The following is a 20,430-nucleotide window of genomic DNA, read 5'->3' as shown; positions in this document are numbered from 1 at the left end:
GCCCCACTTTGGGACAGTTCGGACGTGGGCTTTGTCCCTCCCCATCTAACCCCCAGATACCAGACCCAACCCCAAACAAGCAGCAATTTCCTTTAAAGCATTATTTAAAAGTTTAATTAAACTACAAGTCATTTTCCAAACCCTAGTACAAAAATACAGTGTGATGAAATTACTAGAATGGATCTAGAGGAGGTGAGGCATTGCTCAGACGCTGGGGGGGACGGTGGAGGGGCTGATTCAGAGTTCACTTAATTCCTGGAACAAACAGGGAAAATGAAAGAGATGGGAGGAAGGAAGGTCAAGGGCAGGGAGCTAACATTCCCTGGTTTTCTTGTGGGACCAGAGCCCGGATCAACCTTCCAGTTTCCCTTTGGAAATGGAAAGTGACGGGCTGTTTTGCTCAAGGTCGAGGTTCTTGCCTACGTTCTCAGTGCCCTTGTGAGCAGGGCACGGAGGACGGGGAAGAAACAATGAGAAGCCGAGCACGAGTGGCGAGGGCTCATCCGAGGCCCATTCTCGGGAAGGTGGGAGAGGAAAGGGGAGAGGAGTCCCAGGGCGTGCACCGGGATGGGAAGGCTGGGTCTTCTCCAGAGGGGAGCACCCGCTCCCAGAAGGGCAGGCCCTGCCTTCCAGTGCCTTTCCATCTCGGGGCCTTTCCAGGAGAAGATTCCTCTGCTCACTCTTACTCGGGGAAGGCGCTCCCAGCTCCATCACAGCTCATCTTGCAGATGGCTTTTTCGGAAGGCGTCGCCCGTCAGCTTTTCCTGGGCTTCCTTCATCCCTTCAACCACTGAAAAAAAACAGGGAAAAACAAGGAGACGTCACCCAAAGGGGAAGAAAGAGAAGCCAGGAGGGGTGATGGGGCAGCTGCGCCACTTGGCACTGACGCTGGACCCAGGAGGAGCCCGGATCTTGGATTCCTTCCCCTGCTTGCTCTTTGTATCAAATGCCAGTGTTTGTGGTACCTGTCCCTGTGCCCGCTGGCTGGGCAAGGTGCCAGGTTCCCTGCCAGGCACAAAGAAAGGCAAAGGTGGCTCTCATCTTCAGGGGTTTCATGTTCCCATAGGGGGGCGGGGACAGCACGCACATGACTAGGTCTGCACAGAATGCAGGCAGTGACTGGGAGGTGATCTCTGGGGAAGGAAGGGCTGGGATGCCTTCCATAGGAGGCGGGATATGAGAGGAGTCCTGGTCAGGGAGGCGGGAGAGCTCCAGCCGTGGGGGGCAGCCAGCGCAAAAGCAAGGAGCTGGGCCAATGCTGGGAGATGATGGGTGTGGAGTTAATGATCAAGTTTGCAATAAACAAGAAAAAATGTTCAGAAACACAAAAAACAAGGGAGCAAAGGAGCCTTCTGGGAAAAGAATCCAGGACCAAGGTGGTGGTGGTGGTGGTGGTGAGGGATTAGACTCAAGCAGGGCAGTGACCTGAGTGATCCCAGGACATGTTGGAGGATGGGGGTGGAGAGAGCCTCTCGGACTAGGGAGGGAGCTCTGGGCCTGCCCAGTCTCGCCTGTACATGACTTTCTCTGTCCTGGGAAGCCCATTCCCCTCTGGGGGGCTTTAATACAAGGAAGCCCAAGGGGCCTCTGGAGCTAACTTCTCCCACAGGACTTCCAAGGACATGAAGACAGCTCAGAGTTTCCCTGGCCTCCTATCGGGGTGGCCTCTTCCCAGCTTAAGGGCCTTCCTGCCATTCGTGCCAAGCACAGAAAATACTCCAAACATGGGAGGGGTGTGTGGCAATCCTCGGAGAGGCCGAGCGGCTGCCCTTGGTGTGATATCCTAATGATCACAGGAAGCTCGGGGGCAGAAGTGCCAGCTGAGGGGGGGCAATCTGCCCAAACCAGACCGACCTCTCCCTGCACCCTGGTCTTCCTAGGGACGCCCCTGGCTCCCAACTCTGGAGCCACCGGCCTGGGCACAGGCAGTGGTCTGCCCTCACTATACCCTTCTCTCTTTGCCTATTTCCTGCTGCACACCCCCCCCTTGGGGCTCTCCAATTATACTGCAAGGCTTTCCCTTAAATGTACCCGACAAACAAACACAAGGGCCTGTGCTTTTGCTGCCAGCTCTCGGAAGTGCTAGTGACAGTCTGCCCTAAAGGCTTCCAGTGAAGGCCTTTTTGGCTCTGTTCTGGTCATGGCAGAGATTAACTAGTTTCATATTTGGGTCATAAAAGAACTGCAGAGTTTACACCTCCCTGCACTTTCTTTCCTGTACCACACATGGGCCCTGGGTAGCACACAGTAGGTTCTTTATAAAGACTTCTTCATCTGACTTTTTCATGCAGATCCTTAACCTGCTACTTCCTGGCCAAGCTGTGGAGCTGCAGCTCCCCCTCCCATTCACCCTGCCCCCACGCACCCTGGTCAGCGCTGATGTAGAAGTACTTGTAGCTGGGATTTCCTTTCTCGTTGATGATGTCGGGGCGCACCTGACCGCTGGGATCTAAGATACAGGGAAGAAAAGTGTTCAAATATGTCACAATAACCCAGCCTTCCTAAGAGCACATCGAGATTCCCAAGGCACTTTACGTGAATCTCATTTGACTCTTTTAAAACTCATAAAGAGTCAGGTATCAAATCATCCCCATTTTACAGATGAGGAAACTGAGATCGACCATCAGGATTCCAACCCCAGACCTGATGATTCTAGCCTCATTTGGCCTCCAATAAAATCAGGAATAAGGCCTCCGTTCCCACTGACTGAGACCAGCAGCCACTAATGGGTCAGTGGTAAGCCTTGAAGCCTTTTGAGGCTTTGTTGGGCTAATGGAGCTCATTCTATTCCTGCCCAACAGTTCACAAGGATTCTGCTCAGGACGCTGGCCCAGCCCCGGCTCTGGCCCCAGAGAACCCTCAGTCTAGCAGGGGGCACAAGGCACACCAACAGCAAGGTGGGAATGCCTTTCACTCTCCTAAGGCTCACAGAGCACCAGCACCACAGCCCACCTGAGTCTCTCCACTCCAGTCTCCCCTTCATGGGGGCACTAACGGGATTTCCCTAAAACTCAGGTCCAACCCCCAAACCCCCAACAAAAACACTCCCATCACTTCCAGAACCAACCAGGAAACCCTCCAAGCCCTTCCTAGCCAGGCCCCCTCTGCTCCTCCAGGTTATCACCCCTTCCGCCCAGCTCTGTGTCCTGCCCGGCCGGTGAGAGTGCCCTCCTGGCCCTTTTTGTCTCCCTACCACTTGGCACAGTGCCCGGTATAGGGAGGTGTTACTGTCTGGTAACACACTGGCTGGCCATGTGACCTTGGACAAGCCATGTTCCTTCTATGTACACATCTATAAACTGGGGGTAATTAGCCTCTTCAGCCCACTTACCGAACAGCTGTAAGAAATGGCTTCACAACCTCAGAGAGGAACACAACTGAGCATGATCTTCACTGTGCCATCATTTGCTAACTGAAGAACCTGCAGTTTGAGTTTCTGTGATTTGGGGGTCTATGCTGCCACCAGGTGGGCAATGGTCTGGGACTGTGGGGGTCTACACAGCAGGGAGCACTGGATGATCCTGGGTAAGTCACTTAACCTGTCTGCCTCAATTTCCTCGATTGTAAAATTGGGATAACAATAGCAGCTACACCCCAGGTTTCTTGTGAGGATCAAATAAAATTCTGGGGCAATTTGATGGTACAATGAGCACTGGGCTGGAGTCAGGAAGATCTGAATTCAAATCCAGCCTCAGATACTTAATTGTGTTACCCTGGACACATAACTTAACCTTTGTCTACCTCAGCTTCCCAGGGTTCTTGTGAGGAACAAATGAGTTAACAAGTGCACATAGCAGTTAGCAGTGTCTGGCTCACAGTAGGTGCTTTGTGAACGCTTCTTCCTTTCTCTTCCCTTTTCCTTCCAGCATGCATTTACCCAACATTCAGAACACAAAGCCTGAGCTTACCCAGGAAAAGGATTCTGGGAATATAACCGCCATCAGGGCTAAAGGCTTCATCCTTGGGTTCTTCTTCATCCTGTGGACAACCAAGGCAGGATCATTCTCCTCCCTGAATCCCACTCACCCCTCAATGATGAGTCTACAGGCGCCTTTCTCCATGTTGTCTTCAGGAACGCTCTTGTCCTTGACCCCAGTGAACTCTTAGTTTGCCCCTCAGAGCACCTGACCTGGGCCCCTTACCGAACCCCTTTGAGGTCTCTGTCCTACTGACAACAGTTCCCCTTGCTCAAGTATGGATCAGTATGGCACCCAGAGAACCTGGGCTCAAATTGCTGCCTCTATCCCCACCTTGGGAGGCCCAAAAGTTTAAGGGTCATATATATAACAACAGCACCAGGATTCGAATCTAAGACCCCTGAAAACAAAACCGGTACTGTCCCCACTACAGCCGCTTCTAGTGCTGAGCAGAACAAAAATATGTTGAAGGCAGAATAAGTTCATTTTTGTCCTTCCTGGTACAAGCACCCAGGAGATGCCTCATAAATTTTGGCTGAAAAAGTATGAACTGCTATACACACCCCAGTTATTAGAGCAGCACTTTTAGGGGAAGCAAAATGGAAACCGGGGAAGGAGTGAACAAAGTTTGGAGGGCTGTATGGGAGGGATGCTGTAAGAAACCATGGATAAGATGTGTGAGAAGCAGGGGAAGACTTTTATGAACTGATACAAAAGGAAAAGGGTAGAACCAAGAGAACAATGTGTGAATGGGGAGAGCAGCCCAAAGAGCTGAATGGCAGAGCTCTGACCCCAGGAGAGTGATAAGAAGCCACGGTGATCACTCAGAGGGACTGCTGTTGATCATCAAGAAACATTTTTAAGCACCTACTATGTGCCAGGCACTGTGTACTAGGCAAAAATGTCCCCAGCCTTCTAGCAGCTCACAGTGTATTAAGGGAGAGAACAAGCAAACTAATGTGTACAAATAAGATACAGACAAGATAACAATAAATATGGACAAAGGGAAAGAACTAGGATCAAGGGCAATTGGGAAAGGCTTCCTATAGACAGATGGTTGTTGATCATCCTTCGTGCTCTAAGAGGACCAAGACATCAAGGAGGTAATGTCACATCAAGCAAGCAAATTGGATTGGAGGGAGGGAGGGAAGGCTGTGCAAAGTCACCTGTCTCACTTTCTTCTCAGATACCACATGGGTCGAATGGCAAGACCCAGATCGGGACTAGAGATAGCCCCGGATGCAGTGGGAGACCTTGGCCTTTTTACACTCAGGTCTTCAACGGTTTCAGATGGACCGAGGCTACAGCCATTCACTGATTACAGCTAATTTTTCGTTAGCTCAGAGGTAAAGAATGGCCGAGTTTGCCTTCACAAAAGAATCAGTCTGAGAGGGGAAGAGCCTCAGAGTTTCTGGCCAGAAAAGAAATTGCTATTTACACTCACTCTGAGCCATCAAAACCCAAACAAGTGAGGACTGGGCTGCAACCTACTATTGGCCAATCAGTGAGTCAGAGTGATTTGAGTTCGGAGGCATAGTCAGATAGCTCTACTTGTACCATGTTGGGCTTTGACAAAACCTGGTTTTCCTCAAGGGATCATAAATGAAAACTACATGAAACAAGAGTTAACTGTCCCAGTTTAAAACAAAACAAAACAATGATAGAATAAATAAATAGGGGAGAAAATGAGGAAAGAAATTCGAGAGAAGAGGGCAGAGTAGAGTTGAAATGGTTGGGGGGTCAAGATGGAGAGAAAATATGGAGACTACAGTGGTGATGGTGTGGGAGAGAAGTAGGTGAGGGGACAAGAGATTGGAGTGAGGATAAAGAACAGAGTTGGAATTTGTAAGACATAGGAAGAGGTGGAAAGTCAATAAGGTTGGGATGAATTCAATCGATTTAAGAGTTCACAGAGATGGAAACTGAACATGAGTGGGGAATGGTGAGACCTAAGGTAAGACCATCTCTGGGAACAGAGGTGAAGTATAGGAATACACTGGAGGGAGCAGCAATCTGTACGGTGAAGTTCCTTAATGTGAGGGCAGGAGCCAGGAGAGAAAGACTGTGAGTAAAACATTAACTCATGGAGAAGGAAGGTAACATCCCAGAGCTCTGTGGACAGCAGCTACACGTTATGGCAATCATACTGGAAAACAATGGAAACCGTGTCCCAAAAGATACTAAATCGTGCTTCCCCTTTGACCCAGAGATATCAAGCTCCAATGAGATCAAATAAAGAGGAAAATGGGGGCAGCTAGGTGGAGCAGTGGATAGAGCACCAACCTTAAAGTCACGAGGACCTGAGTTCAAATCTGACCTCAGATACTTAACACTTCCCCTATTGCCTAATTGGGGTTAATAAATAAATTATTAACTAATGTATAGCATGCTGCTCACCTCCTGACAGAGAGGGGAAGGGGGACTCAGAGGACTCATGCATGGAAACATAGTTTTTGGACATGGCCACTGAAAGAAAATTTTTTTTGATTATGCACACTTGTTAAAATTTTTTCTTTCCTTTTTTTCTTTCAATGGGGAGAGGAGGGAGAAAAAATATTTTTGTTAAAACAAGATTATGCAGAAGGATGACTGTGTAAATATGTATAGAAAAACTGCATATGTTTAACATATATTGGATTACTTGCTGTCTAGAGGAAGGGGTGGGGGAAGGGAGGGAGGAAAAAATTTGGAACACAAGGATTTGTAAAGGTGAAAGTTGAAAACTATCTTTGCACGGATTTGGAAAAGGAGAAGGTATTATTTAAAGACAAGGAAAACAAGATAAATAAACATTGCATTCTGTCAGACTCTAGATATCTTGGTCAATTAAAAAAAAACTTCTGCTCTCTTTTTCTTATACTCCATTATAAGGTGTGGCTTTCTGGGAGGGAGAAGGGAAAGTGCTACAATGGGCAATGTGGGTGATGGAAAAAATATCAATTAAAAAATGACAATAGTTAGAACCCATCTATAGTTCTAAAAACAAGTTATATGTGGTTAACATTTTTCCTGAGGGGATGAGTGAGTCCCATATGGGACTATGACAAATACCCTCCCTGGGCACCCAAGCTGGGCCATGAGAACTGGCTTTTGAGTCCTCTTCCAATGAATGAAAAAGCATTTATAAAGCACTTACTGTGTACAGGCAATATACCCAGCACCAACTCTGATATTCTTTGATTTAGAGCAAGTCAATACAGACATGCTAAGCTCTGCCTTAGCCCCTTTACTCCCAACAAACATGGAACCTCTTCCAACCTTACCTCAAGATTGACCATAATAAAATTGTGGGCAAGTTCTGAGATCTCCTTGGACTCCGCAAACAAGGGCTTTAAAGCTGATTTTAAAAAAAGGAAAAAGGAAAAAAAAAAGGACAAAATGATTGGAAGAAGATCTATCTTCACCTAATCTAAACCCCGTGCCTGACATGAGAGGGCTTCTTTATTCTAATTTCACCCAATTCTAATAGCTTTTGGGGTTACAAAGGCACTCCCGCGCAACAAACAACCCTGAGCAACTATTATGTAAATATAAAATATTTGTTAGGTCTTTGTAAACTTTAAAACACTATAGAAGAGCTAGCCCCTGATGATGATGATGATGATGATGATAACTGCCCCATTTTATCGATGAGAAGACAAGTTCAGAAGGGAGAAGGGCTTACCCAACATCACCCAAGGAACAAGTGCCGAAGACGGAATTCCAGCCCAGTGTGATCCCAAATGGGCCCATGCTGGTTCTCAACATAAAGACCCTCCCTCTAGAACCAAAAGGTCCTTAGAGATTACAGCCCAATTCCCAGAGTAAGGAGATGAGCCAGGATGCCAGTCTTCGTGCTACATCATTTCCCAAAATAACAAAGTATCCTTTCCTTTGAGCAATGAAGGGTTCAGTGAAGAGCCCTGAGTTTGGATCCTGCCTCAGACACTCCCTACATGTGTGAGCTGGGTCTCAGTTTCCTCATCAGCAAATGAGGGGATTGGACTCGATGCCTGCAAGCTCCCTGCCAGTTCTAAATCTGGGATCCTAAGCGGGGAGGCCACCCTGGCTGTGACTGGCTCTGGGCCGGAGCCAGAGGTTCTGGACTCAAGCTCCCCTTTGGCCACATGGCACTACATGGGTGACTCTCTGAGCCTCGGTACATCCCCTGGGACTCCATGGAGCTAAAGGATGCTGCTCATTCCTGACGCTCTCTCCAGGCTCTTTCTGAAGGTCCCCTCCCACCTCTCTGTCTCCCCAGCCCCTCCTTCCATGAAACCTTGTTGCCCTCTGCATCTACCCTGATCTGAGCAAACTGAGTCTACTGGAGCATGGCCACATATCCACAAGGGGCACTACTGGGCAGCCTCTAGTCCATGAAGGCATTTATTAAACACTTACTGGGTACAAGTACAAAGGTATGCAAAGGTGAAGAAGGGCACAGGCCCTGGCCTCATTACAGTCTAGCGAGGGGCACAAGACATCACATATCATACATGGACAAAACTTGGACTATGAGGCAGAATTCCAACAGACTTGGGATGGAAAGAGCCGCCTGCATTCAGAAAGAAGAGGACCAGGGAGACCAAGTGTGGATCATAGCAAGAATTTTCACCTTTGTTCTTGTTGTTTGCTTGCTTTTTGGTTTCTTTTTCATTTTTTTTTTCCTTTTTGAGCTTATTTTTTTTTGTGCAGCATGATAAATGTGGAAATATGTATAGAAGAATTGCACATATATTGGATAATATACCATGTAGAGGAGGGGGTAGAGGAAGGGAGGGAGAAAAATTTGGAACACAAGGTTTTGCAAGGGTAAATGTTGAAAGCTCTTTGCCTAAATTTTGAGAATAACAGCTTAAAAAAAAAAAAAAAAGAATATGAGACAGATGTGATCAGTGCAAAGGAGAAATCTGAAGAGAAAGGAGTCAGGAAGGCTTCATCCAAAAGGCTCACCTGACCTGGGCCAAACTGGGAAGGAAAGGACTTCAACAGGAGGATCTAGGGGTGAGGGTGAAGGGAATACAGCATGATCGGAGGCATGAGGGAAGGAAAGGATGAATCAAGAACAGGAGATGGAGATCACTGTGTCTGGCATGGAACTGAGGGAACATGGGCTCCTAGATTTAAAGCTGGCCAGCTTTTAAACGAAGAGAGCCAGGCTCCTGCAGGGCCGCTGGAACCCAGGGGATCTACGTACCTTTGCAGGCTCCACACCAGGACTTGTGGATGATGACCATCAGGGGCAGCCCACTTAGGAAACAAAACAAGCCATCAGTCAGAAGGTTCAGGGGAGACGCTGGATCCCACCCATTGCTCTCCCATCGCTGCCATTTTAAAAACCCTCTTGGAAATGAGGACAGGACAAAGCTCCCTCCTCTCACTGAAGGTGAAGGACAAGGGGAGGGAGCTAAAGTGTCCATTTGTTTGACATAACTGGACTTCCTGAGTGTACGAGAGAATTCTATTAGAGAAGCATCAACACACTTTTAAAAAAATTTTCCAGAAACATCTTTTCTCATGCATCTAGATAACTCTGGGCTTGAAAAGGCCACAGCAGAGGAGCACAGGCTCAAGGAGAGGTCCCACCAAAGTGGACAAACTCTATTTCAGTCCCGAGGACCAGCCTAAGTTCTCACCACCAGAATATTGGTCATTAGGAATTTTTTTTGGCTAAAGCAACTCCTGAAACTAAGATTGCTGTCAGAGGGAATGTTGACATGTGAACCAAAAGACTCTGATACACTCAAGCTCACTAATAGTGTACAGCTGATCTCATCTCAAAACCCCACACACTTCAAAGTTTGTTTCTCCCAAAATGACCCATTCCCTCCATTCATAATGTTCCATGAAGTCTAGTCTGGGGAAACAATTCTTTTAAAGCACAATTTTCTTTTTTTAATTACAAATTTAACAATCAACAAATGTAAACTTCCTGATACATAAAGAACAAAAAAGAGGACTATATAAAACTGTGAACTTTATATATATATTTTTTAAAAAGCAGGGATTCTTAACCTAATTTGATAACTGTATGTAAATATTGTTAGTTTACCTAATGTATGCCAGGCACTTTACAAATAATCTCATTTATTCTTCACAAAAACTCTGGGAAATTAGATGCTACTACCACCTACATTTTAGAGATGAAAAAGCTAAGGTGAAGGTTATATGACATATGAAGGATCTTACAACTTGTGCAGCTGGATTTGAACTCAAGATCTTCCGGACCCCAGGTCTAAGGAACAAACCACTGAATCATCTACCTGTCTCCAGACACCTTCTGCTTCAGAAAAGCACTTTGGAAGGGGAAATCATATTATTTCTTACCCCACTACCTAAGCTACTTAAACTATTTGGAAACTCAGATGAAGCCTGATCCAGCTTAATTTTGCCACTTTAAGACAAATGAAACAAGTGAATTTCCCTTACCTGCTCTGCTTGGCCCCAGAGAGAACTAGAAGTAGAACTGATTTCAGTTCCAATATAAAGTCCTAATAAGTACAGCTGTAAGGTGGGCTTCTCCCTTTATTTGGAGGTATTTAGCCAAGGATAGAGGTCCACTCATCAGGCCTTTTGAGAGGATGAAGGAAAAGAGTTTTTTTGTTTTTTTAATTTACTATATATGTCAGCCCTATGCTGGAAACAGAAAAAAGTCAGTCTTTCCACTCAGAGAGGTCCCACCCTAGCTAGAGTTGAGCTACATGTCAAAAGGAATAGCCTGATGGTCTTCAGGGTACAACAGCAGAACCAGTACTTTAAGAGGCGCGACTCTGCATGTGGTTTCCCCTAAGAGCTCCTTAACAGTTGGGATTGATTCCCAGTGCTGAGCATAAAGAAAGCACTTAATAAATGCTCCTCACCTGACTGGCTGCAGAGGTCACTTCTGATTCCAAGTAGAGCTACAAACCCTGGTCTCAACTTCTCCCCTCAGAAGCTTCCTTGGGGCTTCCACTGGACCCCCGGGTCAGAAGACCTGGCTGTGTCTGGATTGGTTCTGCCACAAGGTCACTGCTAAGCCACTAGGAAAATCAATCCTATCTTTGGTCTTCAATTTCCTCATCAGTAGGAGGGGAGTAATTCAAGGATGTGCCTAGCACTTTCTGGTTCTGGCATTTTAATCGATCTGGCATCAACTTTTAGTATTTTAATGTTAAAACACAGAAGCCAGAGTACTATCAGATATAAAAGGGACCTTCAAACACAGAAAATCAGCTGGAAGGAACTCTGAGTGATCCTTTAATCCAGGGATTCCTAGCCTTTTTTGCCCTGGATTCCTGAGGCTATTTGTTGAAGCCATGAAACCTTCTCAGAATGTTTTTAAATGCATAAAATAGGAAAATTACAAGGGGACCCAAATATCAAAATAATTTGTTTTTCCCCATCCTAATTACAAGTCAAACCCATCTTTGGGTACATTAAGGTCCAGAAAAGGCAAGTGACCGGCTCAAGACCACAAGGCTCTGAGTGACTGCCACAGGACTATTGCCTCCTACTTCAGTGTCCTTTCCACTAGGCCACCCACTCAAGTCTGTAAAAATTCCGGCTTATCTTTCTTAAGGCCCTAGTGGATACAGATGTCAAGACTAATTACTTGCTAGAAACCAAACCCTCAAGCATAGAATACAGTGAATATTCCCTGAGAAACTTTTCCTTTTTTTTAGTTCAAAGGCCTCTAGCTCTCTTTGAGTTTTACTAGCAAAGAATGACTCCAATTAAAAAAAAAAAAAAAAAAAAAAGCAAAAACCTTTTATTGCAGCACATAGACAGGAAAACACAATTCTCTTGTTTTACAGGTTCTTGTTCGTTTGGGGTTTTCTCTCTAATTGCCTCCAGCCTGAGAAGGGGAGTTCAGGGTCCACAAATCTCACCACTTCCAGAAAGAAGACAAGTGTTCTCTCTGGAAGAGCATGCATCCCAGAACTTGTCCCAGAGCGCAAACTGGCCGGCACCCGGGCGAGGACAGAGGCGCCCCGAGCTCAGTGCAAGCTCTGGCCCAGGTACTGCAGGAACATGTTGGCCAGCTGCGGCAGGTTCTCCTGGCTGGGGTGCAGCTTGGTGTACGAGATGAACTGGCGCCGGAGCCGGCTCAGCTCGGCCATGGACAGCGGGCGGCTGAAGCGCAGCCGCTCCGTGGTCCCGGGCAGCGACAGCAGGTCCCCGGGCACCGCGCTCTTCTGGGCCTCCATCAGTGCTGTCAGGACCTGGCTGGTGACCTGATCCAGCTGGTGCAGGAAGTTGGTGGAAGCCAGCGGCTGGGACTGCGTGGCCTGATGCGGGGCCAGCACCTGGCTCTCGAAGAGGGCCGCCCGGATCTGGGCCAGGGGCAGAGGCTCCTCGAGCCCCAGCACCGTGAACAGGGGCCGGTCCCAGCGATTGCGGGAGTCCGGGGCCTCGAAGCGCTGGGCCAGGGCGTCCACGAGCTCCGGGGGGAAGCCGAGGTCCGGCTCTGGCTCCAGCTCCCCTGCCGCTCCGTCCCCCGGTGTCCCCGGGCTCCCAGGGTTCTGTCCCCTTGAACTCGGGGCTCCCTCTAGCCTTGATTCGGGATCTTCCTCCGAACCTCTCCACTGGGGGTCGCGATCCTCTGGGGCGCCCCCCGCTGGCAGCCCCGGCTCCGGCCGCGAGGTGGCGGCCTTGGGTCTCCAGCTGCTGGCCGCGGCCCCGGCCTCCCGCGGGCAGTCTTCCCCGCCGCCCGGCGCCCGCGGCCGGGGCTTCAGGCAGTAGAGCAGGCAGAGCGGGGTGCGCGCCGCGCGGGCCAGGCAGTAGAGCTCGTAGCGGAAGCCTTTGATGTAATTGAGCGAGTCGAGGAGGACCACAGCCCGGCGGCCCAGGTCGCGCTCCACCGAGGCTTTGAGAGCCGCGCGCAGAGCCTTCTCGCGGGCCGGGTCCGAGTAGGCCTCGCACAGAGCCTCCGGCCCACCGGGCCCGAGCACGTCGGCATCGCGCACGACAGTCACGGGCCGACCCTCAGCCTCCAACGCCCTCCGGAGCTCGTCGGCTCGCCGACTCCGGCCGCTGTCCGGCAGCCCGCACAGCACCACCAGCGGCATGATTATCCGAGAACCACTTCCGGGGCGGACTACACTTCCGTCCTATGCCCCAGCCAATCAGGGCACCACTCAGGAGGACGGGCGGAAGAAAGACAGGAAACTGGCCAAGACCCGGTTGCTATGGTAGCAGGAGGGGGAGGGGACAAGACAGTCACGTGCCTCTCACGTGAGCAAAAAGGGGTCAGAAGGGCACAAAGGCGGGCAGATCAAAAGGGGACTCCATCCCGCCTGACGTGGAGGCTACAATTTAGGGAGCCCTGGCCTCGGCGTCTATAAACCCACTCTGTCCTCACCACAATCTGGAGCTCTGTCCCCCAAACCACTAATTCTTGGTGACTGTGGGGGGCTCAAACATCTGGGCCCCCCTTTAAGCTGCCCTCTCCTTAGGGGGTGGAGTACATCAGCCAACGCTCCTCCACCCAGGGGGGCTCTGAGCCCCTTTTACAGACGACCTTGGAGCCGCACAGCCTGCCCCCCTTTCCTCCCACTACCAAACCAAGGAACAGGAGGGAGCCCTGGGCCAGCCCCAGCCTGGGGGGGGCTGTGGGGAGGTGGGGGGGGGGGGGGGGGGGGGGGGTGGTCAGCCTGCCCACCTCTGGGGAAATATGCTGCCGCCCCCTCCCCCCACAGCCGATTCCCTTAACTGCCCCTTAGAGAGGGAGAGCCTCGGATCAGAGTCCAAAGCTGGGGTTCTCCAAGCCCTGGCACTCGGCCGCTGCCCCAGAGCTTCAGGATGGGGAGAATAATGAGGACATGAGAACCCAAGTCTCCCACCTCCAGTTCTCTCCCCCGGACTCTAAGGCCTTGTTTGCGTTTCTTCCTCTCTCCAGCACTCAGCTGACTGACTGATTACCTTCCTCCCTCCCCTGATGAGATGGAGCCGAAGGTGGGGGAAGGTAGATCCCAGCCAGGGGCCAGTTAATAGAACCCCTTTTCTGCCCCCTGCTGTGACTTTGGGGTTGTATGTGCCAGCAAACCCAGGTCCTTGGGTGCACCATCGGCAGTAACCGATATGATGTTATCAGTGGGAATGACATCAAAGACGGGCAGGACCATCTGAGGTGCAGCTGAACCCTATACTTGCCGTGTCCTCCATTAGAGAGAAGTCCCTTGAGAGCAGGGCACTGGCTTGCTTTTCCCTCTGTATATTCAGCTCTTTGCATACAGTAAGTGCTTAGCAAGTGCCTTTCCACTCATTTATGAGGTTCATGGCATTAACAAGCCACCACACTTTCTTCCTTTAGGGCCAAGACCTCGGTGATAATGTTTTAAAGGAGTCACAGGTCGGGTTTCAAAGACCCTAAGGAAGACGAGGTCTCTAATTTTGGGGATACCTTCTCAGGACCTAAAATAGGGGAAGGATTTAATTCCCAAACAAGGAATAAAACACAGAGCCTCCAAAATCCATTTCCAATCCCTCAGCTGTTCCCAGAAGCCTAAATATAAGGGTTTTAGCAGGGTCTGGGTCCAATTACATTCTTTTCTAGACCAGGATTTCCAGAGGCTCCCCAGCCCCAGCTCTGGGGGAGGGATGAACAAAACTTCCTGTATCAGTCCTCCATTCTTTGGCAGATAAGAGAGAAGGATGGATCCTGGGAGCTTCTTAACAAAAGGGGCGCAACCCCATTAAGAAGTTATCTTCACAACAACTTCTTTATAAAGGATTACAGACTCATAGAAGGCCAGAGTAGGAAGGGGCCTTTGTAATCAAGAGTCCCTGCTACAACCTCCTATAGATACCCAGTCTCTCCAGGAATGTCCCAGCCAGCAGTTCATCACTTTCCAAGGCAGCCCCTTCCTCCAGAGCTTGGGGCCCTAACATCCATTTAATGGATGTCAGAAGAATTTCCCTTAATTTGCTTCAAAGCAATTCCTCCCTCTCTCCTTTCTCCAGCTATGTTGCATGGGACTAAACAGAATCAAGCTGATCCCTTTTATATATAACAAGCCTTCTTATACCTGAAGAAAGCTCCCCTAGTCCCCATAAGTCTGCCCTAGTTCCTTAGACTTATGGCTTCTCCCCATCCTCATCACTTTGTTTTCTGAGTGCTCCCCAGATTGCTAATGTCCCTCCTAAAGGCTGGCATAAGTCTGCCCCAGTTCCTTAGATTTATGGCTTCTCCCCATCCTTCATCACCTTGTTTTCTGAGTGTTCCCCAGATTGCTAATGTCCTTCCTAAAGGCTGGCATCCAGAAGCCAAAACAAAGCTCTAGCTGGGCTGGACGAGGGACAGCACAGTGGGACCACACCCTTTCTAGTCCTGGACACTGAGCTTCTCTCAAAGTGGCCCAGGATGGCCTTTGATTTCTTGGCCCAGATGTCTCAGGGCTTCCTTATACCAAGTCCACAGCCCACCAACTTGATCTAAGATATAAGTTGGTCAAAATAACAAAATAATAGCATTTTTATGGCACCTCTTAAATGCCCAGCACTGTGCTAAGTACTTTACAAATATGATCTGACTTGATTTTCACAGCTACCTAAAAGATAGGTACTGCTATTATCCCCATTTAACAGTTAAAGAAACTGAGGCAGACACATGTCCGAGGCCAGATTTAAATGCAAGCCTTCTTTCTAGGCCCAGAACTTCATCGATTGTACCACCTAGTTGCTGCTAAACTGAAAGTCTGCCCACCACAGATAAAAATATCAAAATAGTACTCTAGTTTCTACAGTAGGAGTTTAATTCATTTTATGCTGTATTAATTTTGTAAATGAGTCAGCTTTTCTTCTGAGTTAAAGTTACAAGTTAATTTTGTTATCTCTAAAAAGTCTATTGTCTGTTCTTGTCTGTCCTTGGACAATCAGGGAGGATCTTAACCTCCATACAAATACTCTGGGCACCAAGATATTGCTAACAGTAGTACAATAACTAGGCCATAAAACTATCAGTGGTTCTTGGCTGTCAGAGAGGGGTGGTCCTTACCCCCACACCCAGGCTGTTTATCCCTAATCCCTAATCCCTAATCCCTAATCCACTCTCCACACTCCACCATGTGATCTTCTCTCCAAAACCATAGGCTGGTGAGCACCCCTTGGATCTCTGGCCATTGAGAAGCCACTGACCAATTTATTGGTTACTGCTCTCCGAACTAATAAACTGATACTAGTCATTTTTTGGTGTACTTGAAATGATAAGATGACACAGAGCCTCCCCCTGCTTCTGATCTTCCTGTGGCTGCCCCTTCCTGACTCCTAGAAGGCCTGAGGTAGCCAATCTGGTGCAATTTAGAAGTCCTAGGCAACCATTCAGCTCCATTCCTTACTTTCTAGTAGGGCTGTGCATCCCTTTTGCTAAAATCTAGGTCAGAGGGATCACAAATCTGGAGCCACCCAGTACCTCAAAGGCCACACAAAGCCTTCAACTTACACACCAGAGTTACACTGGATGACTTCCAAGGTCCCTTCAAGCTCTAAAAGCAGCTCCATCGGACCTTCTCCCCTTTTCACATGGCAGCCCCAGCCAGGGCCCAGTTGGGCCCAGTCAGTTCTACTCATTTCCAGGAATGTGATCAAAGTCATGTAAGGCAGTAAGCTTCATTCACAGAATTGGAACCCAGATTCTCAAACCCAAGCCAAAGTCCCTTCTACCACCCCACATATCCTCCATCTCCCCCTTCTCCCCCCAAGGTGGGTCGATATTATCACCTACAGTGACTCCCCCTACCTGGCAGCTGCCTCTTTCTTTCCATCTTCTAGTGTTCTCCAGTGAATGTGATCCCCAAAACCTGCAAAAAGACAAAGACCTAAAATAAGCTTTTCTATCATGAAAAGCCAGCAGGAGGCTGATAACACAATCACAAAGTGCCATGTGATTCCCTATTGTCTTCAAGTAGGCAGATTGTGTTGTCCCTTCATAGACAAGGATATTAGATAAAGGCTTACAGCTCTCCCCGACTGGAATGGACTCCCCACTCCTGGAGGTCTTCCAAAGGGATGAATGTCCCCTTGTAGAGGAAACTTATTCAGGGACAAGATGGACTAGAGGCCTGCTCAGAGATCTTGTGATTGTGCCCAGCTGGTCCCCTTCTGCTTACATGCTGAAAATTCCCTTAGGGATACTAGGAGAGCAGTCTCACACACACTGATCTCCGAGTCACCCATGGTGGTCCCCAGGATGGCTGGTCAAGTAGGACTGTTTCACTTCTGTCTTTATAATCTCAGTACCTGGCACACAGCAGGTACCTTATGAAATGGATATTGATTGAGTTTTCTCTGTCATTAAATTTTAAAACCAAGCTTAAAACTAGTTTCAAACTAAGGCTTTGGGGTACCCCTAGGAAAGTCAGCTATTATTAAAATGAGGAAAGTAAAACTGCCATCATGTCCTCACCATAAATATGTCATTCCTTTTATTTTTAAGAGTCACTTATACATAATTATTCTATCTCCTTTGATCCTTCCTGACCCCGAGAACAACCTCAATTAAAGCTACTGGCCTCTCTCCCCCAGGTTGCACTGGATGACTTCCAAGGTCCCTTCAAGCTCTAAAAGCATCGCTCCCTCTCCCCCTTTCACGCGGCAGCCCCAGCCAGGCCCCAGTTGGGCCCTCAGTCCTGCTCGTTTCTTTCCTGGGAATGGCCAGCCCTAGGCAGGAGAGAAGCCGGCTGCCCAGAGGTTGCCAGACTGAGGTCACAAAGTGGCTTAAAGGATGTCCTCAGAGACTTCACCAAATGCCATCCAGGCCAAGATGGCAAGGATTCCTAATTCTGTTTTGAAGGTGAAGCGCGGGAGAGGATTTGTGCAAAAAGTGCTTGAAGATTTACCTTCACAACAATAATAGCCATAATAGCGAGCCGCCTGCGGAAGTTTGGGGACAAATATTGTCTCCGTTTTACAGCTAATGAAACTGAGGCAGTAACTTGCCCAGGATCACGCAGCGAGTGGCTGAAGCTGAGCTCAGAAGGATGGTGAACTCCAGCAGATGGGAGGGGTTCACTCCTGCTGGCCATCTAGGGCCAGACTCAGAATAAGAAAGACCTGGACTCGAATCCAGATTCAGACATCCCTAAGCTAAAGTTGCCAGGCTCAGTTTCCTTGTCTGTAAGGCAGGGTTAACAATGAGAGGTGTCTGGGCAGTTATGAGGCAAACCAAACCAAGGGATAGGGGGTCAATCAATCAACAAGCATTTATGAAGTGCTTACTGTATGCCAGGCACAAGGCTACAAAGAAAGCCAAAAGGGACTGGGGCTGTGCTGGAACCAGGGTAGGGAGCTCCCCCCGCCATGCAGGTTGCTCTGCAGTCCACAGCCCGAGAGAGTGGCCAGGGAAGCCCAGGGGAGGTTAGCGCGGCCTTCCCGGGGGGATCCTGAAGCTGGCGGGTGGGGCGTTGCGGGGTCCCGAGGCGCCAGGGGGCCCAGAGGGAAATGAGGACGGGGGGATCTGGGAAGAACACACCAGGTCCTGGGACTGGAAGGGGGTATAAGAGGAGTCTGGCAGTAAAGGAGAAGGCCTGGAAATTGAGAGGAGGGTCCAAGACCCCAGGGGGGGGGTCCAGGGGGGTCCAGGGCCCCAGGAGGAGGGGCAGGGGCTCCAGCGGGGTGGGGGAGGGGCCCAGAAAGGAGGCGTGCCGGGGGCTCAGGCAGAGGGGTGCAGGGTGAGGGGCCCCGGCAGGGCTGGGGCACAGGGGGGGGGACGGGCAGTCTGACCCTTTCCGAGCCCTTCCGACGCCGAGGCGGAGGCCACGAGGAGCAGCAGGCAGCAGCAGCAGCAGCCCAGGAGCGCTAGCGGAGGGCCCATGGCTGGAGCGCGGGCGAGCCGGCAGCCTCCTCACCTTCTACCCTCCTCGCCGTCTCCCCGCTTCTTCACCGCGAAGGAAGTGAAGTCTGACGGATGTGGGCGGAGCCTGCGGCCTCGCGGCTTAAAGGCACAGAAAGCCGCGGCCTCGCGGGGCAGCCTAGGGGCAGGGCCTGGCCCGGAGGCGGGACTGCGGCCTTAAGGGGCGGGGCCTGGGCCGAAAACGGAGCTGGCCTGAAGGCGGGGCTGGGGCCTTGAGGGGCGGGATCTGGTCCGCCCACGTCCGGAGGCGGAGCTGGTTAGGAAGGCGGGGCTGTGGCCTTGTGGGGCGGGGCCTGATCCGGAGGCGCGGTCTCGTCTGGGGGCGGAGCCTGGGCGGGGCGGTTGACACGTGCCTCCAGTCCCGCTCCAGGGTGGCCAGTGGTCTGTAGGTCGCATTTTGCTCCATATTTTCCCCGAAAGCACTTATTGAGTGCCAGGAGTGTGCGCGCCAAGAGAAAAAAGAAAGTCCTCTGTCCTTTGAGACTTTTCGTTCTTTTGTGTGTCCGTTGGACTTATGAAGCTCCTGCTGGGATGACACTGCATAGGACGCTTGCACTCAGACAGCTTCCTGAGATCAAATCTGGCCTCGGACACTTCCTAGCTGTGTGACCCTGGACAAGACACTTTACTCTGCCTCAGTTTCCTCATCTGTAAAATGAGCCAGAAATGAGCCAGAGCAGGAAATGTCAAACTAATTCCAAAACTGACATAAAGCCCCTGCCTCAAGGAGCCTACGATCTAACGGAGGAGACAATGGGCACACAAATATGTACAATTATCTTATTGTAGACACGACAAACAATAAAATAAATAATAATTCAACACCTGGGGGGGACAAAACATATTCCAGGCAACCACCCTGCCAAGGCAAGGCCTCCGGGGCTCTGGAGTCAGAGGACCAGCTCCTGCCCTGCTCTGGGACATTCAGCAAGTCCCTTCCACTCTCCAGGCATCCGATGAAAAGGCTGGGCTAGCTTGGTGCCTTCTGGGGGACACCGTGGGCTCCTGTGCAGAGGGGGACGCTGAGGTCCAAGGAAAGGAAACAGTCGATCTAAGTCTCCTCAGCAATGCTGGACCACTTCCGGTCCCCTATAACTTACAGTCTTGGGCACTGACAAGGTAAGGTCCCTGTCCAGAGTCTGGCCTAGATGGGTCAGAGGCTGTTCTTGAGTCCAGCTTCTCCTGAGTCCAAGGCCACTTTCCATTGTCTCCACTAAGCCTCAGCCTCTGAGGCTCCCCTGATCACCCTCATACAACTTAAACTTCTGAAATCTGGAAGGGATAACTTAACACTGGGATGAAGGACTCTGTCCAGAAGCAAATTGGATGGGGGCAGCTAGGGGATGCCGTAGTGCACAGAGTGCTGGGCTTGGGGTCCAAAAGTTTCATCTCCCTGAGTTCAAATCCAGCCTCAGACATTTCCTAGCTGTGTGACTCTGAACAAGTCACTTCACCCTGTCTGCTTCGGTTTCTTCCTTTGTCAAATGAGCTGGAGAAGGAAATGACAAACTCCTTCAGGATCTTTGCCAAGAAAACTCTAACAGGGGTTATGGAGAGTTAAACATGACTGAAACAACTGAACAATTACCAAAAAAAAAAAAAAAAAAAAATCCAACAAAACTGAAGGTTTGCAATGCACTTTATCTAATTCCTCATTTGAATTTTAATGCTATAATTCTTATTTTGCAGAGGAGGAAACTGAGTCAT

At 49.7% G+C, this 20,430-nt stretch overlaps 2 protein-coding genes across 2 annotated transcripts; both read right to left on the bottom strand.

Annotated features, from left to right (window-relative positions):
- Positions 1-91: 91 nt before the first annotated feature.
- On the bottom strand, positions 92-18,835 carry TXNDC12 (thioredoxin domain containing 12). The gene is made up of 7 exons (XM_012550290.3): positions 18,594-18,835; positions 16,612-16,672; positions 9,094-9,146; positions 7,181-7,254; positions 3,909-3,978; positions 2,366-2,449; positions 92-790 (listed from the first exon to the last, which is right to left on the bottom strand). Exons 1-7 carry the CDS (start codon positions 18,682-18,684, stop codon positions 711-713), a joined length of 513 nt encoding a protein of 170 aa, XP_012405744.1. The 5' UTR covers positions 18,685-18,835; the 3' UTR covers positions 92-710.
- On the bottom strand, positions 11,658-13,478 carry KTI12 (KTI12 chromatin associated homolog). Its single transcript, XM_023504111.2, has one exon. The coding sequence runs from the start codon at positions 12,941-12,943 to the stop codon at positions 11,873-11,875; it is 1,071 nt and encodes a 356-aa protein (XP_023359879.1). The 5' UTR covers positions 12,944-13,478; the 3' UTR covers positions 11,658-11,872.
- Positions 18,836-20,430: the final 1,595 nt, after the last annotated feature.

Source organism: Sarcophilus harrisii, chromosome 4, assembly GCF_902635505.1.
Source record: "Sarcophilus harrisii chromosome 4, mSarHar1.11, whole genome shotgun sequence".
NCBI classification, from domain to species: Eukaryota; Metazoa; Chordata; class Mammalia; order Dasyuromorphia; family Dasyuridae; genus Sarcophilus; species Sarcophilus harrisii.
Note: the sequence above shows the minus strand (reverse complement) of the source record. Positions and strands in the feature narration are given on the sequence as shown.

Excerpts from the sequence above, each read along its gene's own strand:
- KTI12 (XM_023504111.2), bottom strand. The coding sequence starts at position 12,943 with ATGCCGCTGGTGGTGCTGTGCGGGCTGCCGGACAGCGGCCGGAGTCGG.
- TXNDC12 (XM_012550290.3), bottom strand. The coding sequence starts at position 18,684 with ATGGGCCCTCCGCTAGCGCTCCTGGGCTGCTGCTGCTGCTGCCTGCTG. Across the intron at positions 3,979-7,180 it reads TTATTATGGTCAATCTTGAG|GATGAAGAAGAACCCAAGGA; the intron begins GTAAGGTTGGAA and ends GGTTGTCCACAG. Across the intron at positions 2,450-3,908 it reads TCCCAGAATCCTTTTCCTGG|ATCCCAGCGGTCAGGTGCGC; the intron begins GTAAGCTCAGGC and ends CCTGTATCTTAG.